Genomic DNA, 21607 nt, shown 5'->3' on the forward strand with positions numbered 1-21607 from the left:
AAAATATTTATATTTGAAAAACCAAAGAGTGAAAGTATCCTCTTTTACATTTTTCTGGAGAAGGATCAGATTAAATAATTGAGTTTAGAGAGCTTCTCTGATACAAAGCATATTTTAAAAAATACTAGTAGAAAAAGCCCGACAGGAACAAATCGTTAACAAAGCATAATACTATAAGAGCTATCCTCTAGGTTTGTAACTTGGATAATGACTATTTTGGCAAATATATGAAAATACTAAAATAAACAGCAGTTTTAGCAACCAATGGTGAACAAAATAAAGATGCTACAGAATTTTTAAATATTGGCATAGATACTGATTAAAGATTTATATTTCCTGTGTAAAATGTTTTTACAACCAAAACTAGTTACAAGATAGTCAATGTACTGAGAATTACTTCACTTGCAATACTGAATACTTTTAATATTAGATGAAAGTTAAGACAGAATCTTATTTAGAAATCAATGGACAGGGAAAACTCTTACTTAGGCAATAGTTTAAAAAATAACAAGAATATTTTGGTATTATCAATTATTTCTAGCTATTAATAAGATTAGAAAGATCTAACTTCACAGCTGTAAAATTTACTTGACTTAACTATCATCTGAGAAAGTAATGGGTGGACCCTATACCATTTGTATAATAACTGTTTAGTAATGTTGGTATATGTTCTATGAGGGATCTGAACTTGGTGTTTTTGTCTACTTAGTAGCTCAGTTGTTAATTCTTAAAAAACAAACAAAACAAAAAACCCAAACATTCTGATTTTGTTGTTTAAAAAAATGTTTTCATTTTAATGGTCTGAGTTAATAACAAACAAATATACAAAACTGTCTTTCACATTTCAATACATTGTACTATGGACCAAATGAAAACTCTGGACTACAAATGCAGGTTTCTTTGTATCCTTTTTTGTTGGTGTTGCTATGCTGAGGATTGAACCCAAGGTCTTACACATACTAGGCAAGTGCTTTGCCACTGAGTTATATCATCAGCCTCCTTGTGTCCTTGACTTCAATTATTGTCACTTATAAATAAAGGCAATTTGCAAAAACATGCATTTGTGAACAGATGCCAGATGTTGTGCATGTAAATTAATGCACAGCCAATAGTGTACATTGTTTGTTTATACAGTTGTGTGTCAAGTATAACTGCATAACTGACATAGAACCAGTTATCCTGGAATATTCCACTCTATTTGAAAAGCATTTTTGTGAAACAGATGGAAATACAGTTTAAAACAAAAGTTGTATTCTACAAATACAATAAAATTCACAATTTAAGCATCTGAAGCAGCTTTTAGGAAGGTTACTTCAATATCCCTGCTCCTGTATTGGATTTATGGGTATATCTTCAAAATTATGGGTTGGAATATAGCTGCTTTAAAGAAAATAAATATGCATATTAAGAGAAAAATTATGGTTTAAAAATATGAATTTTCAAAAATAGTCCCAAAGCATGAGTCCACCTATATATTTCAAGTTTTAGAAATTTAAAGAACTTCAGAATTTTGAAAGCAATCTGAAAAACTTCTAAACCTTTTTAAAATATGATTTTTTCCATCTTACTAATGTTTCCTATTTGGTAACTTAACAGAAAAATGGACAGCTTCTAGTTAAACTTACTGTGATAATTCATAATTATAAATTTATGACTTCATTAGAAGGTCAAGTAATTGGAAATTGGGTTATAATGAAAATGATAAGGAAGGAGACCCCTTTCTCCAACCACTCATCTGAACTAGTACTAAGCACCAACACACTGAATTTTTTTACATTAAATTATTTCCAGAAATCTATAGGTAGGAAAATCCAATATTTCTTAAAAATATTTTCCTGGGTTGTGGTAGCATGTGCTTTACCTCTTTAAATCTATCTACAACCTAAGTTATTTCTATATTATAAATTTTAACTCCCTGGCAAGGAATGTAAATGCTAACAGGCTAGATATTTATTTAACTTCATACAAACAGAGGACTTGGGCATGATTCTCAGAGTAAAGTCCCCCTTTTCCCTAAGGCCTGAGGTTGATGTTTTTGCCTATGCTATATGGAACAAATGAGAGAAGATGATGCATCTAAACTACTAGGGTTTCTTTGAGGCAGTATCATAGGACTTGGCCTCCCATATTAAGAAAACACTTGTTTTACTAACTCATATGAATACTGCTGTAAACACTGTAAGGACAACTGCAGTTCAAAAGGAAATGGGCTATGTTCTATGGCAAATGAGATTAACTTTAAAGAAATATCTTCGTTTTCCATGGGGCTTACCCATGAGGAAAATGTGGCTATAATTTCAAATATCTACTTCAATGATTACCTAAATGCAAAGTGTCTTTTAATAATATTTAAACTATAAATGATTGAGGAAAGTAAGCCAGGGGAGAATTGTAAAGATGTATACTTACAACACTACATCAGGAGATGTAGTTCTCTACTCTGTACTTTGAAAATGAAAGAAACCAATTCTGCCCAGAGTCAATACTACAAGAAAGAAATATGGCTTCTTCCTACTTTTCTCTACATGCAAAATTAATTTTATGATTTTCCCACTGCTGATATTCTCAATCTCTCTCATGAGTTAGGCAAATTAATCTAATAGATTACTTTTGTTTTCACAATGTTTTAAAAAACCTTTCAGAAATGGAATATTTAACACTTGAGGAAAATTTCTATTATTGAATACCTTATGGCAGGTACAAGTATTAAGGATTATTGCTTTTAATAAGATAACCAATAGAAATAAATTTAAGCTAAACTCACATACTTATTTTTAACCCAATGCTATCATGTTTTATTCACAAATCAAGTGACATTTGCCTTCAATTCTTTGCCAGTTTACTGAAGTTTTAAATATAAGAAGTTGGTCTGTTAACTTGATATCAAGACAACAGAAATATCCACATAATTATGACTTATTTGGGCATTGAGCAGGAACACTGCTTTCTTGATAGGACTTAAGGCACTAAATGGTGGTAAAATAAACAAAAGTATGAAGATTAACAACTTCTTTAGAATCCTAAAAAAGGAGATAGTTTAGAATGACACTAGTAAATCTTTTCCACAAACAAATAAGGCATCCTGTTGGCAAACACAAATAAAACACAAGGTCATATTGAACCTAATACATTCACTGTCTTAGCTAAACTACTTGAACCTCTAGCTACCAAACTTAAGAAAACTACAATAGTGTGTATAAAGGTTGAAAAGGCACCACAAAGAGAACTCTATCACTTCCAGTTCTAAGAGTTAAGGAAGCTGTGCGTAACACTGCAATGTCATCTGATTATCCATTTATTCTTTCCAATGTATCATGTAGTTATATTTTTACTTCAACAAATCAGTGAATGAAATACTAGTTTAATAATAAATTTATTTAATGAAATAGGAAATTGCTGCAGTGTCTAACACAGCCCCATTTATAAAGCTAAATGAATTCTAGCATTGAATGCATATTCTGGATAACACTGGAGCAAATCTGTATGAACAAAAATGATTACCTCAACATGAAATTCACAACAGAAATTCAACATATAACTAAATAGGATTTACTGAAAGCCATGAAGTATAGCACAGATACAGAGAACATAATTATAACCACAGCATTTTCCTTGTGAAAAATACAGCTATTAGTAAAATAAAATGTACAATTGAAAAATTTCCAGAGGAAAAAACACAGTATAAACAAAAATACTTTTCTTTGAGATAGGGAAAATAGTCTGTTACTGTTTTTTTTCATTACAATATAATTTGACACAAAAAGCAGTCATAGAATTGCACCAATTCCACATCCAGTTTCCTGAACATGTTAAAAGGAGTCCATAAAGCAGAATGCAGTTTCTGAATTTTATATTTTAAATCGATGATATTCCCATATAGGATGTTACATCACACCAGATCTGTTTACATAATGTACAATACTTTCAGTTTTGTGGCCAGACATGAATACAAATGCATGCTTTTTTGCCACCTCTCTTTCATTCTGGCATGTAGTGTAGCCAGAGTCAGAAATAATGAAGTTACTTAAGTGTTCTTTTTCTAATAATAAAGAAAAACTATATTTAGTGCATGCTTCATCATTTGTCAAAAAAAATTTCTGAAAATAAAATTCAGTTACTCAATGGTTTACAAAATAGAAAAATCATTCATTAGGATAAAAATGTGGTGGGATTAAGGTCCATTTCTAAGGACTGACTTCCTTGACAGCACCACTATCCTTCTGCAGAGGTTCTGGTGAAAGTTTGGTGATGGAAGTAGCACACGTGCAGGAGACCTCTGCTTGACAATTGATTATCTGTGACCACTCCACCTCTGCTATTTCATTAGTGCTATAAAAAAGATGGGATTTTTGTGGAAATGTTAGGAACATTTCTGCTGTACATGATTTAGAAGTTCTCCAAATTTTTCAAACAGATCCTCTACCCATTTTACATTTTTCATACAAAGTTGAACAATTTCCTCTTGTCCTAAATCTTCATTTTTTTTCTGCACAGAGGAAATCTAAAATAAAAAAAAGTGTCACATTAATCTCCAGGATACACAAAGAACTCACAAAACTTAAAATCAAAAAAAAAAAAAAAAAAGGAAAGAAAAAACCCAATAAATAAGTAGGCAAAGGAACTGAACAGGCAGGTACTTCATAGATGAAGAAATATGAATGGTCAACAAATATATGAAAAAATGTTCAATACCTCTAGAAATTAGAGAAATGCAAATTAAAACTACACTGAGATTGTATCTCACTATAGTCAGAATGGCAATTATCAAGAATATAAAGCCAGGCATGGTGGCACACTATAATCCCAGAGAGGCTTGTGAGGCTGAGACAGGAGAATTGTGAGTTCAATGCCAGTCTCAGCAACAGGGAGGTGCTAAGCAACTCAGTGAGACCCTGTATCTAAATAAAATACAAAATAGGGCTGGGGGATGTGGCTCATTGGTTGACTGACCCTAAGTTCAATCCCTGGTACCAAAAAAAAAAAAAAAAAGAATATAAGTAACAATAAATGTTGGAGAGGATTGGGGAAAAGGTACATTCAAACATTGCTGGTGGGACTGCAAATTGGTGCAACCACTCTGGAAAGCAGTGTGGAGATTCCTCAGAAAACTTGCAATGGAACCACCACTAGACTCAGTTATCCCACTCCTCAGCATATACCCAAAGGACTTAAAATCAGCATACTATAGTGATGCAGCCATAACAATGTTCATAGCAACTCAATTCATTTTTTTAAAATTTAGACAATATATTTTTAAGTTGTTGATGTACCTTTATTTCATTTATTTGTATGTGGTGCCGAGAATTGAACCCAGTGCCTCACCAATGCCAGGCAAGCGCAATACCATTGAGCCATAACCCCAGCCCCAGCAGCTCAATTCATAACAGCCAAACTATGTAGCCAACCTAGGTGCTCTTCAACAGATTAATGGATACAGAAAATGTGGTACATATACATAATGGAATGTTTACTCAGGTGTACAGAAGTTATGGCATTTGCTGGTAAATGGATGGAACTGCAGAATATCATGCGGAGTGTTAAATAAGCCAATCCCAAAAAACCAAAGGCCAAATGTTTTCTCTGATATGTGGATGCCAACACACAATAAGGGCAGAGGGGGAGGGAAGAACAGTTCACTGGATTAGACAAAGGGGAATAAAGGTAGCAGGATGGGATTAGGAAAGACAATAGAATTAATTGGACATAACTTTCCTATGTTCATATATGAATACAGGTGAAACTTCACATCATATACAACTGCAAAAACGGGATCCTATAGAATAAGTTGTATTCTATGGATGTATAGTATGTCAAAATACACTCTACTGTCTTGTATATCTAAAAAGAACAAATGAAAAAGAAAAAGTACCACATTAACTTTTACTTCACTTTATACTCAACCCCCTCACAAGGCCATATGCTTTCTATATCTTCAATGAAAAGATGAATTTATTAATTCATCAACATGTACTGATTTTTTTCTTATTCCCAACCATGGAGAATGTTTATTTCAGATAAATTTAAGTGAAGTCTAATCCTATTATCATTGGCTCCATGGGGGCAGAAAGGAAGGCTAGGAAAACTGCTTCAGACTTTCTCGATTCCTTCCAATTGTGTTAAAAACCAAATGACAAATATTGAGTTTAATTCTGTACTTCAGATCACTGTGAAAATAGTCAACATATTTTGCGTCACCACCTTTGCTAGACTATACTAAACTACTAAAACATCAGATGTAGTTTTGCGACAACTTAACATTTTACAATTAAAAAGCTGATATCAAGCGGGATAAGGCCATTAGTGATAAGGCAGTGAGATGGCAGAGCAGTGACTAAACTGATTTAAAACAGGATCATTCTATGAGAGAACAAAATGCAATAAAGTACTACTTATTATGGCAAGGCAAAGCAAGCACTAGCAGCTTAAAAAACCTTACCAGTTGCATACTCAAGAGGTGGTAAAGTTGATGAGTCAGTACAAAACACAGCAGGGAAACTCAAACCAACATATCTAGTTGTCACAGAAGTATATAGGATATATATATATATATATATATATATATATATATTTTCACACACACATTTTACAACAATTCTTTCTAAAGCATTCACAAATACTATAGGTAGAGTCTCCTTAAGTTCAGAAAAGCATACATTTCTTTTTTGAATAAATGAAAAGACATTACCTCCTCCTTACATATCAGATAAACATGATATTTATAATGATGGAGTGAATGATATAAAGAATACAACTGTATTTTCTCTGGATCAACAGCAAACTCCTATAAAAAGAAAAAAGTTTATAGATATATTTTCTGTAACATGTGAGATAAGAATACTTTTGGGAAAATACTGGATCAAAAGTCTCATGGTAATTCTAAAAATGATTTATGTGGCTAGGTATTATATGGTACAGAGGCACATTAAAAATAAGTTATTTTTAAGTCTTCATTTTAAAAATTAACAAAATAGAAAAAATTTTTAACACTATAGAAAATTTTAATTAAAAACATGACTTATTTCTACCTCCCCACCCTTTCAAATATAAATTATATGAAGCCAGGAATTTTTTAACTAGTTTTCATTGTTGTATCCCTATTACTTAGAATTTTATTTGGCACACTAAAAGCCTATAAAGAATTTTTTGAAAGAATTAATAAATCTGTCTCTTCTTCAAAAGTAAATATTACATTGTCTCCATGATCCTTTATCTAACTTACTAGCAGCTAATAAACTGGATTGCTCTTATATTTGTGAAATGAGCCAAAGGCATTTGTGAATATTATTTCTATAGAATACTTTTTTTTGTGTGTATGGTGCTGGGAATCAAACCTAGGGCCTTGTGCATGCAGGGCAAGCACTCTACCAACTGAGCTATATCCCCAGCCCTAGAATACATTTTTTAATGGAGCTATTATTATGTAAAACTGTTTTCTCAAAAGGTTATACGAATTTATACTGTGTTTAAAGATGAACAAATTCCAATTTTAATGACTCTGCAGACATGAAATCAATATTGCATTTTATGAAGTATGGGCATCCTCATTTATCTGTACACATGTGTATTCAATGACAAAATTATAAAAAGGTAATACATACATTAATTAGCTTGTTAGCCATTCCAAAAGTATATTTTAAAATATGTTGTACATGATAAATATATACATAATTTTAATTTTTCAATTAATAACAATCATATACAAATGTATAAGCATAAGCACAGGATTATTCTTTCCTTATTAGTCTATTTTAAAACTCTGTGAGCACTTACTATATGCTAAATACTGTGCCAGGCACTGGAGAAAAACAATAAACAATACTAAGTCCTTGTTCCTCAGGTTAGAGTTATTTATTCCTACCCAAAAAGTATTTATACTTAATGACAACACAGTATAAAATACTTGCTTATTTCAATGTTTTAGGTGGTAACTGTATTATTAACTGGAAAAGGTATACTTTTATTAATCAATATATCCTTACCTGTGCAGATTTAGAGGTTGTTTTAGAAGTCCTTAGAGTTTTCTTATTATAAGCTTTGCCATTCATTTTGATTTTAGAAATAGCAGATCCTCCACTTTTTGTTTTAGAGTCTCGAGTAATTATTGTTAGTTCAGGAAAACTTTCCAAAGCATTCTTTAAAACAATGAAGCATAATAACTGACATCAGAAGAAAACTAACCTGAACTATTTTCAATATTCAAAATACTCTCTCTCTCTCTCTCTCTCTCACACACACACACACACACACACACACACACACACACACACACGTGGTAGGGGGTATAGACAAGGCTACAAATTCTTTGCACCTCCTCCCATCAGATGTGGAATCTATTTTCCCATCCCTTGACTCTCTGGGCCAACTGTATGGCCTACTTTTTAAAGCAAAAGCACACTACACCGTAGGGACTCTTGAACAAGACAGAATTCTTCCTATTTATGCCTCACTGGCTTCAAGGCAGGAGAAAGAGGGACATATATAAGTTACTTCAAAGCTCTTCTACTTTAAGAATTTTTAATACCCTGAAATAAAGCCAAGTCCTGCTATAAAGCAGTCATCTGATCCCGGATGAAGATGAGGACAAAAGACAACAAAAAGCTTATAATCCTTCTCTGGCTTTGACACTTCTCATGCTTCTTTTAAATGCACAAAAAGTACTGCTAAGATAAGATCTTAAAACAGAGCTTGATGAATTTTCTGTACATAAAAACAGCTTATGGTAGCTAACACTGATAATATGGTGGCCATGTGGCAGAACCAAGTCCACTGCCATATTTATGCCCTTACCTACTTGGCAAATCATCCCGACATAAAAAGCTAAGAACAATAACTGAATGATACGTGTAGCTAAATTTAACTAGTTTCATTATAGTTTTATAAATTAGACTGTGCTACCAGGAACATTTATTGTTTTGATACTAAAAGGATTAAAGCACTGCCACTATATTTACAATTCAGAATGTGGTCCTTATTTGATAATCTCAACTGTTAACTGTTAAAACGTTTGAAGCCATTCTTTGCCAAACACTATAGTTCCCTAGCACTGGCATTATGGCCTTGATAATAGTACATTTTCAAAAATGATAAATTTTTCTTATGTAAATGTAGTATGGAACAAAGTGTCATTTGATAAACAATAAAACTTTTGGCATTTCCTATTAGAGTGAGCTATCACTAGTTTCTAGTATTGTTCTTTTCTTGGATTATTTGTACTTTATCAGAATTCTCATGCTTTGCATTTAAAACATGCCCAGACAGAGTAATTTTGCATCCAGATTACTAATTGCAATAAATGGAATCTAAAGACTATAACTCGATTCTAAATTTAGTAACCATTGGCACTAGGTCAGTGGAGATGAAAGAAAATATAAAACTTTCCAGTGAGCACAAGATGCTAAAGATAACATAAAGCATGTGGTTTGGGGAGGAAAACAGAATATCATTAACTTCAAAGGCTTCAGGACTCACTCCAAAAATCATCAAGAACATCATGAGAAACTGTGCTAATTATTTCTAAGGAAAGAACTTTTTTTTTTTTTTGTACTAGGGATTGAACCCCGGGAGTACACTGGGATTACAGGCATGCAGCACTACACCTGGCCATACATTTTCCTTCCTATTGTATTTAGGGCTATGATTGTTACTGAGTTTTGCTAATAAATAATCTAAAGGAAATACCTTGAATGATTGATCCAAATGAAGATTCAAAAGCAGTCTCTTTCGGTTATCATTTAGCATGCCATCTATTTTTTTCATATGAGGTAAAAGTAGCTCATCTGAAATAACATAATTTATTTTAACAGAATAAACTATCAACTTGTTAAAATTCCAACTTTTTTCTCAAAACATTTATGTTAAAAATTTAAATTCATTGGCTTATGTAAAATATTGCTTATGAAAATGGAAATTAAGATTTCTGAATAAAGGCTAACTTATAAAATCAATTTATAATAGAATGTGAAAAAAAGGCAGCATAGTATGATAATGGGATGTGTTCTGCAAAAGTACTGGGTTTTAGTTGAACTAGAACTAACCCATGACAGCAATGTGATCAACTGGCAAGGTGCCCAATTTCTACAGATCTCATTTACTGTCTGAACAATAACAGTGATTACTCAGTATAAATTGGTCATCATTAGTTTTATAAATCACCCAGTATGACCAAGAGACATTCCTTTTTATTAAATGCAGTGCTGGAGATTGAACCTGGGACCTTATGTATGCTAGTTAAGTGCTTTACATACACTGAGTTGCAACCCCAGTGCTGAGGTATTCTTAATTCACTGTCATTTGAAGCAAAGAAAAAGTAGCGTGAGAAAAATGAGCAAAACTCAGTGTCAAAAATATAAGAGTCAAAGGGCTGAGGTTGTGGCTTAGCAGTATAGCCCTTGCCTAGCACATGCGAGGTGCTGGGTTCAATCCTCAGTACCACATGAAAATAAATAAATAAAATAAAGGTATTGGGTCCAACTGCAACTAAAAAAAAAAAAAAAAAAAGAGTCAAATAGCTATTTTATAAAAGGAGAAAAAGTGTGAAAAAGATCCCCATTTGAAACATTTTACTTCCTTTTTTTGCCTCTCTGAACTTTAAGCTTTTAAGAAAAGTACTTTCAAAATATAAATTAATTGCCCCTGGTACAGAATTAAATACTTTAGGTTATTAAACTATTTCTTAATTTACCATCATAGTAATACATACTATTTTATACTATTAATTGTTTTCAATGATCTTTCTGAAAAAATATAAATACTCCTCAGAGTCTAGGTTATAAACTTCATAGCTGAATAAAATGAATGCTTACATATTTAGAATATGAATACAAACATGGCAATTTGAGAGAGAATGGCTCCTTACAAAAAAGTCCTTGTTGAGAAATTCTTCCTAAGGTTGCTGCAATATACCTCATAGTTTAATTTTGCCTGACTAGTAATGATTAAATCTAACCAAATGCTATTTATATTTCACAAAAACAAAAAATACATTTTTTTTTCTGGTACCAGGGATTGAACTCAGAGGCACTCGACTACTGAGCCACATCCCTAGCCCTATTTTGTATTTATATTAGAGACTATGTCTCACTGAGTTGCTTAGCACCTCGCTTTTTGCTTTGAACTTGAAATCCTCCTGCCTCAGCCTCCCTGGTCGCTGGGATTACAGGTATGTGCCACCACACCCAGCTCACAGAAACAAACTTAAACATCTGTAAATTACTTATCTTCCAGTATAACCTTTTTGATTTCTTTCCCCTTATATAAAATGGAGGAAAATCAGAAAGCACTGATAAGCAATAAGTATATAAAATCTTTTTTTTTTTTTTTGATAGTGGTGGTGCTGGGGATCGTACCCAGGGCCTTGTTCATGCGAAGCAAGCACTCTACCAACTGAGCTATATCCCCAGCCAAAAATCTTTCATAATAGACAAAAATGACTACTACAAGAAAATTCTTTAACTGAAGATAAAAATATACAATTTTTATGCCTTTATCATCCGGTTCATTTATCCAACTATTGGAAAACAGTATATAGAAATATGGACTTTTCATGTAACAGAGACACTAGGTAAAATACTAATGAGGATCATATATATTTTGGAAGGAATTCAAAGAAACAAATGAATAATAATTTTTCCCTGAGTAGGAAGTAATAGAAATACTTTAAAGTTTCTCTAGTATTCAATGAATGAAAAGAATATGACCATTTTCTAGAGTGAAGGCATAAAGAACTTAACTGACAATTTACAGATATATATTATACAAACCACACATAAAACATATAACTAATAGGTAACAAGTTTTTAAAAAGTCCAGAAAGCACTACTTAGTAGACTGTACCATTGCTCTTCTCTAAGGCTTGCATTGTGTCAGGGTCCAGGGCAATGCTAACAAGCAATTCCATGTAACTCTTAAAAGTTTCTTTCATTGCTCTTGTGTTCAAAAAGCGAGTGACAAAAGGAGCTGGAGGATCGAATTCTGGGATGAAGAAAAGATGAAAAATTAAATTTTCCTTCCTAACAACTTTTATAATATTTTTCTCTATAACAGGAGCCTACAAGCAGATGAAAGATTCAAGATACAGTTTCTTTCAATTAAAGGCTTTCTTAGCCTCCCTTTAAAATCACCCCAGGTAAGATACTTTGAAAGTTGGTTTGCACATCACAATCACTGAAGAACTTTTACAACAGAATAAAAAAACAGAATGCTAGGTTTACTAAAAGAGAATCTCTGGTAGTGGTGTGTAAGAGTGACAATCAAGTTTAAACATTATACTTTTAAAAAGCTTCTATGTGATTCTGAGACCTAGCACCAGTTTGGCATCTGGAAATATAGGCCAGGTAAGAACCCATGTCTCTTCCCTTGGGCCTTACCATAGACACCTGCTGTTCTGTCATGCCACTCTAGTCTTGATGGTTTCTCAACCCATTTATGAGTTAATATATAGAGATTTCTCTTGCATTTCTACACTTAAATTACTTCAGAATTCTAATATTACTACAGTAATATTAAAATTAAAAATGTAAACATAGCCCATATATAGAGGAAATTTTACTTAAATTCAATGGCAACAACTGTATGATTTAAGAAGTTTGCTTCAATTTTGACATTTCTGTAACTATTATTAGAGCCCTTTAGCAGGCTCTGGCATCAAGGCTCTTTTCATAATATTAAGATGCTATGTATATTATTCACTATGTTGGCATTTGCAGAAGAAATATTAGGTAAAACTACAGATTCCTTACAATGAATCAAGGCAGTGTCACCAAATTATACTAGTAGTTATACACTTCATCACAACTTTGTCTCATTAGTGCCAAGCATTTGCAGGGGGAAAAAGCTAGTTTCACTTAAGAATAATCCTCAATGAGGCAGTAAAAACTATTACCTTAAGAGCACCCATATGATCAAGAAATGAGACAAATTAACTAGTTTTTCCCAAAACATTTTTTTTAATTTGGAAAAATGCCATACTATGTTTCTTTAGACTTGAGTATTTTCTTTAAAATTAATGAAGTGAATCTGTTGCTTCAAGGAAAACAACTGACAGTATTTGTATTTATTGTCAGTGATAAAATCTGATGTGCTTTATTCTACACTGTGTTCAAGACTTTACTGATGAGATTGGTAGCAAGATTAATGTTATTTTTTGATACTATAAAATGAAATATATATCCTAAATTAATGTCTAAAATCATAATGTTTTTAGAAGAAAACACAGGATCCCTGTTCATAACCTTGGATTTGGCAATGAATTCTAACTATTACAACAAAGCACAAGAAACAAACAAACAAAAAACCCCAATAAGACAAATTGGGGTTCATTAGAATTTAAAACAAATAAAAAACAGCCTACTTAATGGAAGGAAATATTTCAAATCAGATAAGAGTTTAAAGTCTAGAGTATATAAAGAACTCTTACAACTTAATAACAAATATTAAAAGAAAAATCAAAATTACAATGAGATACCACACTTAAAAGAATAGCTATTTTTTTTAATCCTTTTTTTTTATTGGTTGTTCAAAACATTACAAAGCTCTTTGTAATGTTTTTTGTTTTTAAAGTGTTAGGATGTGGAGAATTGAAACCGTCATGCATTCCTGCTTAGGATATAAAATGGTGCAACTGTTATGAAAAACAGTTTGGTGGTTTCTCAAAAATTTCATCAATGAATATTGACATGATACAGTAATTCTATTCCTACGTATATACCCAAAATAATTGAAAATACAAACTCAGATACTTATATGCCAATGTTCATTACAGCAAATTATTCATAATAGTGAAAAAATGGAAACAACGTAAGTGTCCATCAAGAGATGAATGGGTAAACCAAATATGATGTAACATACAATGGAATATTATAGAGCCATAAAAAGATTTGAATATTCTAATTATTCAGCTATAAAAAGAATGAAGATCTGATATATGCTACAACACAGATAAAACTTAAAAACAGTATTCTAAGTCAAAGAAACCAGACACACAAAGACAAATACTATGATTCCATATATATGGTCAAATTAATAGAGATAAAAAAATATAAGTTACCATCTGCTGGAAGAAAGGGTGAATGGAGAGATATTGCTTAATGGGTACAGAGTTTCTGTTTGGCTAATAAAGTTTTGGAAATAGGTAGTGATGATGGTTGCAGAACAATGTGAATGTAATTAATAATACCAAATCGTCCACTTATAACTACAGTATCATCAAAATGACAAATTTTATGTTTATGTATTTAACTATAACTTTTTAATTTGAAAAAAATAAAATGTATGAATTTTTGGAAGATCTATATCACTGAGATAATATTTCCACATGGTCAATTAATATGCATGAAAAATACATTCAAAGGGCAAAACAAATCAACAGGTTTTAATGTAACAACAGAACATGAACAGTTCAAAAACCTGTCATTTGTTGGGCTGGGGTTATGGCTCAGAGGTAGAGCGCTCACCTCGCATGTGCAAGGCCCTGGGTTCGATCCTCAGCACCACATATAAGTAAATAAAGTTATTAAAAAAAGTTAAAAAAAACCTGTCATTTGTCAAGTTTTGAGTAGCAAATAAAAATATTCATAATGATCTGAAAAGGTCATTATAATACTATTCCCTTTCCCAACTATATAACTTTATGGTGCTAAGTTTTGCTCATATACATTAACCAAAATAATATATAATAACTGAAGGTAGAAGCAGATATGAAAGTAGCATTCATGTTAATAGTTTTAAAAAACAGTTGTTTAATCTGAGGACTTTAATAAAGGTGCCCTGAAACAAATAATTTACAAATGAGCAGAATATAAATCTGTTATCAATATTTACCTTCTTAAAAGCACTAAAATACTTACTTAGGAGTGACATCTAGTGGTCACTCAAGTTACCAATGGAAGAAATTTTTCTCTCATTGTCATTTGAAGAAACTGCTAATTGCAAATTCAGAACTCAAACCCCTCTATTCTTTTTAAACCCCTCCTCTTTCTTTTTGCAGTGCTGGGGATTGAACACAGGCCTCTGCCTGCTAGGTAAGCACTCTACCAGACTGAGCTATACCTCCAGTCCCCTCAAACCCGTTCTATTATTATAAGCAATAGGCAGGGCAGCTAACTACAAAAATTACACATAATGCTTTCAAATACATACTCAAAGTACTGAACCTTCTTAAAAATTCTCATGTGTACAATTTTATTTCACAGCTTTTTAAAACAATACATTTAAAGTAGATTTCAGCACTGAAAGAATTTTTATTATGACTTTATTTCTAATCAAATAATCTCTAAGATCATCTCTCAAGCAGTGATACTTGAACTCAGAAACCATTCTTGACAACAACCTTAACCACCACCACCAAACAATTTATCATTCAAGTTTTTCCAAGATTACATCCCGAATCTCAACTGTCTTCTTTCCTTCATCCTTATTGCCTCTATTTAGCTTCAGATTCAACTTGTGCCTGAAACCATGCCTTGTAAAATTCAAATTTTACCATGTTGCTTCCCTATTTAAATCCCTCCAAGGACTCTCTGTTGCTTTTCAGTTTAGGTGTGGCATACTTGGCCTTCCATCACCCTTTTATCTCTTCCTATCTTTAACTTTATGCTCCAGGAGAACAACATATTTTCTCTGTAAAGGACCATGTTAAATATTTTAGGTTTTGTTGGTCATAAGGTCTCTACAGAAACTACCCAAACCTACCACTGTAGTGGAAAAGCAACTGTATGGAAACACATACATTTCCAAACAGTGTCTTTGGGCCATGTTCCAACAGCACTGTTATATAAGAATAGTCTAGTTGCAGTGGTGCACGCCTGCAATCCCAGCGACTCAGGAAGTTGAGGCAGGAGGATTGCAACCTCGTGATCAGCTTCAACAACTTAGTGAGGCCCTAAGCAACTTAGCGAGACCCTGTCTCAAAATAAAACATAACGTAAAGGGCTGGGAACACTGCTCAGTGGTAAAGGGACCCTGACTTCCATCTTCAGTAATTCCCCTGCCCAGTCAATAAAAAAGGCTGATGACAAGATATGGTCTATAGCCATAGTATGCCAGTCTCTGCCCTTGAATTGCTTACAATTTCTTGCATACATCACACACCAAGGTTTGATAGCAAATGGAATGTGTGCTGTATATTCTTATGTCTTAAAAATTATATCAGTTTTAATTTCCAGTACACTATATTAACAAATATAAATACTCTACACAAATGCCCTTTAAGATTTTCTACAGTTTTTTTTTTTTAGAGTGACAAAGGATTCTAAGGTCAGAAAGTTTGATAACTGCTTATCTGCTTCATTGCAATTTTCTCATTTTATAAAAAAGAAAATGAAGGCTTATCTTAATCATGGGCACGTGGTTGGCAGAAGCATATACAATTATTATGCATTGTATATATGTCAGAAGTAGATATTTTATATATGTCATATTAATTATAGTTTTAAGTTGCTCCTTATTTAATGCTTTTCTTCTGGCATTAACAGAGACTTAGAACTGGAAGACTGTTAGAAAATTCTATCTACAAAATGACATAATTGAGGCTAGAATTCAAAAAGATGAGTTCTTTTTCTATTAAGGCTGTGAGTGTGGGCCATCTGAACTTCACTTAATGTGTTTTTCCCCCCTAAAAGCACAAGCAGAACTTGTAAGGTAGATAAATGCTGTAAAGAACAAATGAATTTTATATCTTCAGCATCACTGTTCCTTCCCTTCATGCAGACTGTCTGGAGGTATCAAGGTGCTCACTGTGTGGAGCACTCACCCTCGTCATCGCTACTACTAGAATGGATCTCAGGAGATGAATCAGACTGCGAAGATGAAAATTCTTCTTTCCATTTCTTGCGTTTCTTTGGTGGTGGCTCAGCTTTTACTTTTAGCTGTTTAACTTTGGGTTTCACAGAAGGAGCTTTTGTTGCAATTTTTGATGCTGGAGGATCAGAAGTTTTACTGCTACTACTTGGCTTAGGCTGAACAGTTCTGTAATGTTACAAACAAACTTCATTAATACACTAAATCTTGTAAGACTAAAATAAATTAGGAAAAAATAGTGAGAATCAGAAGAAAAAATTATTTAAAAACCCTCACCAACTCTTCCAAACTAAAATATATGCCCAATATATCAATAGTGACTCCCAGGAGGGTTTGGTGGTGCATGCCTCTAATCCCAGCAGGCTTGGGAGGCTGAGGCAGGAATATCGAGAGTTCAAAGCCAGCCTCATTTTATGGACAAAAAAGAGGACTTCAGAAAAATTTCTTCTCTATGTTACAAAGAGCTTTTCACTCTAAAATTCAATTATTTTCTGTATACTATATGTTTCCATAAAAGGACTAAGGCAAAGAAAAGGATGGTTATTTCATCACAGTGTGAGTTTTCTAGTGTCCACCTCATTCTTTCAAAAGAATCACTATTTCAACAGGTACTAAAATTTTCAGAACTATCTATTATAACATCAAAAACAAGTCAGGTGAGGCACAGTGGCAGATGCCTATAATCCTAGCAGCTGGAGAGGCTAAAACAGGAGTATAGCGAGTTCAAAGCCAGCCTCAGCAATGGAGGTGCTAAGAACTCAGTAAGACCGTCTCTAAATAAAATACAAAATAGGGCTGGGGATGTGGCTCAGTGGTTGAGTGCCCCTGAGTTCAATCCCTGGTACCAAAAAGCAAACAAACAAACAAATAAACAAACAAATCAGTCTCTTCAACTGATATAATCTTTTGTACAATGATATTGCCAAAAATAGGCCTATAAAAATGTAAAAATATTACAAAAGAAAACAAATACCTAATAGTTTGTGAAGGCTTATTTCTTGGTTTTTTGGAACACACACGGACATATTCCTTTTTGTTTGCATTTTCAATGAACTTCACATATATCCTTTTGTATTTAGTCTTTGCATCTCCAAAATATCCAAGGTACTAAGGAAAGAAACAGCTTGAATTACATAATTGTACAATCTACACATAAATATTACTTTGTTGTCTGGACTCTCACTTGCATCCTTCATCTTCCCTGAAATGCAGCTCTGGCCAAGCTAGTTTTACCCTGAATAAAAATGATTCTAGGCTCATTTTTGACTGTAAGCCAGTCCATATGGTTATAAAAGCAATCTCATTTGACAGATGCTTAGCTACTCAAATCTATTGAACAGCTATGAAAGTACAAAAGAATAACTTCTATCAGTCTTCTGGTAACTCAGGATATTTGGTACAATAATCAATACAATAGCTCACGAGTCCATGTGAAACCTTTAGTCTAACACTAATCCCTTTCCTTTATTTAAAAAAAAAGTTAAGCAACAGTCATTAAATTTTAAATAGCTAGGATTTACTGATTTTATTTTTAAATTATATATCATAGTTTCATATACTATGTAATTCAAATATTTTAAAATATTTAATATAAAATTTATTTAAATCTAAAATCATTCTATATTTTCTCCTGGATCATTGTTGAAATATAGGAAGGCTAACATAAACAAGCATTTTACTTACACTATTTGTGGCTGCAAATTCTCTTTGCCCATCTCGAACTTCTGGAACAAATTTCTGTAATAAAGCTTTTTGTACTTTCCAAATAGCTGGGGGCTCTTTACCTGTTTTTAAAGCCTCCTGTTGTAAAAAATTATTTATATTTTAGATTTATAGAATATCTTAGAGCTGAAAGAAATATTAAAAACCTCTTCAATAATTTATTTCTAATTACTACTGTATTTCTGTTATAATTATTTTTTTCCCTTGCAGTGTTAGGATCAAATCCTGGGTTTCGCGCATGCTATGGAAGCATTCTACCACTAAGTTGTACCCCTAGCCCCTAGCAATAACTCTTATAAGCTGGTTATGTTATTCAGTCTCTGCTTAAATTCTTTCAAAAATAGGGAGCTCACTAACACAAGTAGCACATTAACTTTTTGTTGGAAAATCTTCTGCTAATGATATTGTCATATATTATTTATGCAATGTTATAAAAGTATATACATATTTCAAAAGACCAGAAACAAATATGCTAAAATATTTACAGTAGTTGATTATGAATGGAAGGAATATAGTTATTGAATGCTATGTTTTTGTTCTAGCTAATGCCATTCTGCTCTGCACCAATGTAAGAAGAAAAGAACAGATAAAAGCAAAAGCAAGCTAACAAAAATTCAAAAATGTATTATCTTATGCATGACTAAAATTTTCTTATTTAAAGTTATGAAATTAAGTCTAAATTATATTTTTACATGATAGTCCTGTTATTTTTCTTTAAGCTTTAAAATTATATAAATTACCATTTTCTATAAAAAGTCCTAATAACATATTGAGTTTGAAGCCTTGAAAAACTTAACATTTCAAAACTACGGTAATTACTAGCATCAACTGAATCTGACAGGTCAGAAACACATCACATCAAGATAAAGTTAAAACCATTTTCAATGATTTCCTTTTTCAAAATATCTAACATCTACTAGATATTACACTTAGAATAATTGTAAAAATATAACACTTGTAACGGAAGGTAGATGAATGTTAATGAAGTCATCATGAAGGCTATAAATGCACTGTAAGTGAACTACAACTTTTAAACTTGTGAATGTTCACATCACCTTAAAAGTCTCTATGTCTTCTATCTTTACCACAAATTCATCACGCTCTCTGTATTGGCCTTCTCCTCCACTTTCTGTGTTTTCTTCATCTGTAAAACCTTCTATGGCAACAGTGTCCTGTTCTTTTGCAAACTGTTCTGAAGGAAGATCATCATGATCAACGGCTTTTGGGGGTTCTGTAGAATTTATATTTTCCAGAATGTTTACTGCAGATGAAGTAGATTGGAGAGATTCTTGCTTAACTGTACCCACAGTGGTGGAGGTAGTAGTGGTACTAGAAGTACTGGCAGATGGGCTAGTACTTGCCACCTGTAGGGCTTCTGAAACTAAATAAAGTAAATGCAGATCAGTAATTCAGATATTTAAAATTTACATGTTTTGAGTAAAATCTGAACAGTTTAAAAAGAAAAGTGTGATTATTTTTGCAATGAAATAGTTGAAGCAGTCAAAACTATTGGAAGAAATTAAGAATAGCTGACAATTTCCAAGAATCAAAGTTGTGAGAACTGAATCTGGATGACAAGAAGATTGCAATGCAAACCTGCACGTATGTATGTATGTATGTAGTATGTATCTTTATCCCCAACTCCACTTTAGGTAGAACAAAGACATATTAAAAGAATAATCACATAAAAGTGATATAGGGAAAGGTCAGGCAACTAAATCTATAAAGAAGTCGTAGAAAATGAAAGGCCAATTAGACGTGGGAGAGGAAAATATCCCCCAATTACTATAAAACAACACTAGAAACAAATGGGGGGAGCTATAAAGAAATATGTCAACAAATCAAATAATCTAAATGAAATGTGTCCCTAGAAGATACAAACTACTAAAAAGGCCTCAGGAAGAAAGGGAAAATCTAAATAGACTTATACACACACACACATATACACACACACCCTAGGATAGTAGAAGAGCAAATAAATATATATAAAGTAGTTTAGAAGCATCCTACAAACAACAAGCCAAATGGCTTTAATGATGAATTCTAGCAACAGAGAATTAACACCAATCCTTTACAAACTCCAAAAAATAGGAGGAAACAATTCCCAACTCATTTTATAAGGCCAGTATTATTCTAATACAAAAACTAGACAAAAACATGAGAAAACTACAAACCACAACATAAGCACAAAAATCCTGAACAAAATACAAGCAAATTTGCTAATATATAAAAAGAGTTATATAGGAGCTAGGAACATAGTGGTTAAGTGCATGATTAGCAGGCATGAGGCCATGGTTTCAATGCCTAGAACCAAAAAAGGAAAAAAAAAAAAATCACGCAGTCATGACCAAGTGGGGTTTATCTTAGGAATATAGGTTAGCTTAATATCTTCAAATCAATGCTGCCCCCCTTTCGGTGACTCTAGTCACTAAGGTAGGAGGATCCCAAGTTCGAGGCTAGCCTCTAAAGCTTGGTGAGTCTCTTCCTTGAAATAAAAAATAGAGTTGAACCCAGTGGCACTCTACTACCATATGTGGCTCAGTGGTAGAGTGCCCCTGGGTTCAATCCTAGTACCACAAAAGAGGGGGAAGTCAGTCAATCAACACAATATACTATGTTAACAGAACAAAGAACTAAACCAAAGGATCATCTCAACACATGAAATAACACTTTTGACAAAATTTAATACCCTTTCATGATAAAACAAACAAACAAACAAACCTAAAAACAGAAGAGAATTTACCCAAATGATAGAGGATATCTAGAGAAAACTCACTATCACCATACTTAATGTTGAAAACTGGATGCTTTTTCCTAAGAAAGATATTTAAAGAAAAAAAATTACCTCCATTTGTTGATGACAGATCTTGTATATATAGAAAATTCTAAGGAATTTACTAAGACAGAACTAGTAAATGAGTTCAGCAAGACTGAAGGGAACAAGTCCAATATATTTAACAATCAAATGTATTTCTATAATACTTAATACTTAAAATACATAATACTTAAAATGAAAAATCCCAAAATGAAAATAGAAACATAATTTACAACAGTACTGAAACAAAATATTTAGGAATAAATTTAAAGAAGT

At 32.6% G+C, this 21607-nt stretch overlaps 1 protein-coding gene across 1 annotated transcript in view; it reads right to left on the minus strand.

The window, feature by feature from the left end:
* Nucleotides 1-784: 784 nt before the first annotated feature.
* Nucleotides 785-21607, minus strand: part of Qser1 (glutamine and serine rich 1) — a 71595-nt gene continuing 50772 nt past the window's right edge. The window contains exons 5-13 of the mRNA XM_026404206.2: nt 19572-19897; nt 18478-18594; nt 17768-17901; nt 16748-16962; nt 11833-11970; nt 9679-9776; nt 7980-8132; nt 6686-6781; nt 785-4501 (exon numbers count right to left, since the gene is read on the minus strand). Of these exons, the coding sequence (XP_026259991.2) occupies nt 4361-4501; nt 6686-6781; nt 7980-8132; nt 9679-9776; nt 11833-11970; nt 16748-16962; nt 17768-17901; nt 18478-18594; nt 19572-19897 (1418 nt within the window). The 3' untranslated portion in view covers nt 785-4360. The remainder of the gene's footprint in view (nt 4502-6685; nt 6782-7979; nt 8133-9678; nt 9777-11832; nt 11971-16747; nt 16963-17767; nt 17902-18477; nt 18595-19571; nt 19898-21607) is intronic.

Source organism: Urocitellus parryii, chromosome 4 (genome assembly GCF_045843805.1).
Source record: "Urocitellus parryii isolate mUroPar1 chromosome 4, mUroPar1.hap1, whole genome shotgun sequence".
Taxonomy (NCBI): Eukaryota; Metazoa; Chordata; class Mammalia; order Rodentia; family Sciuridae; genus Urocitellus; species Urocitellus parryii.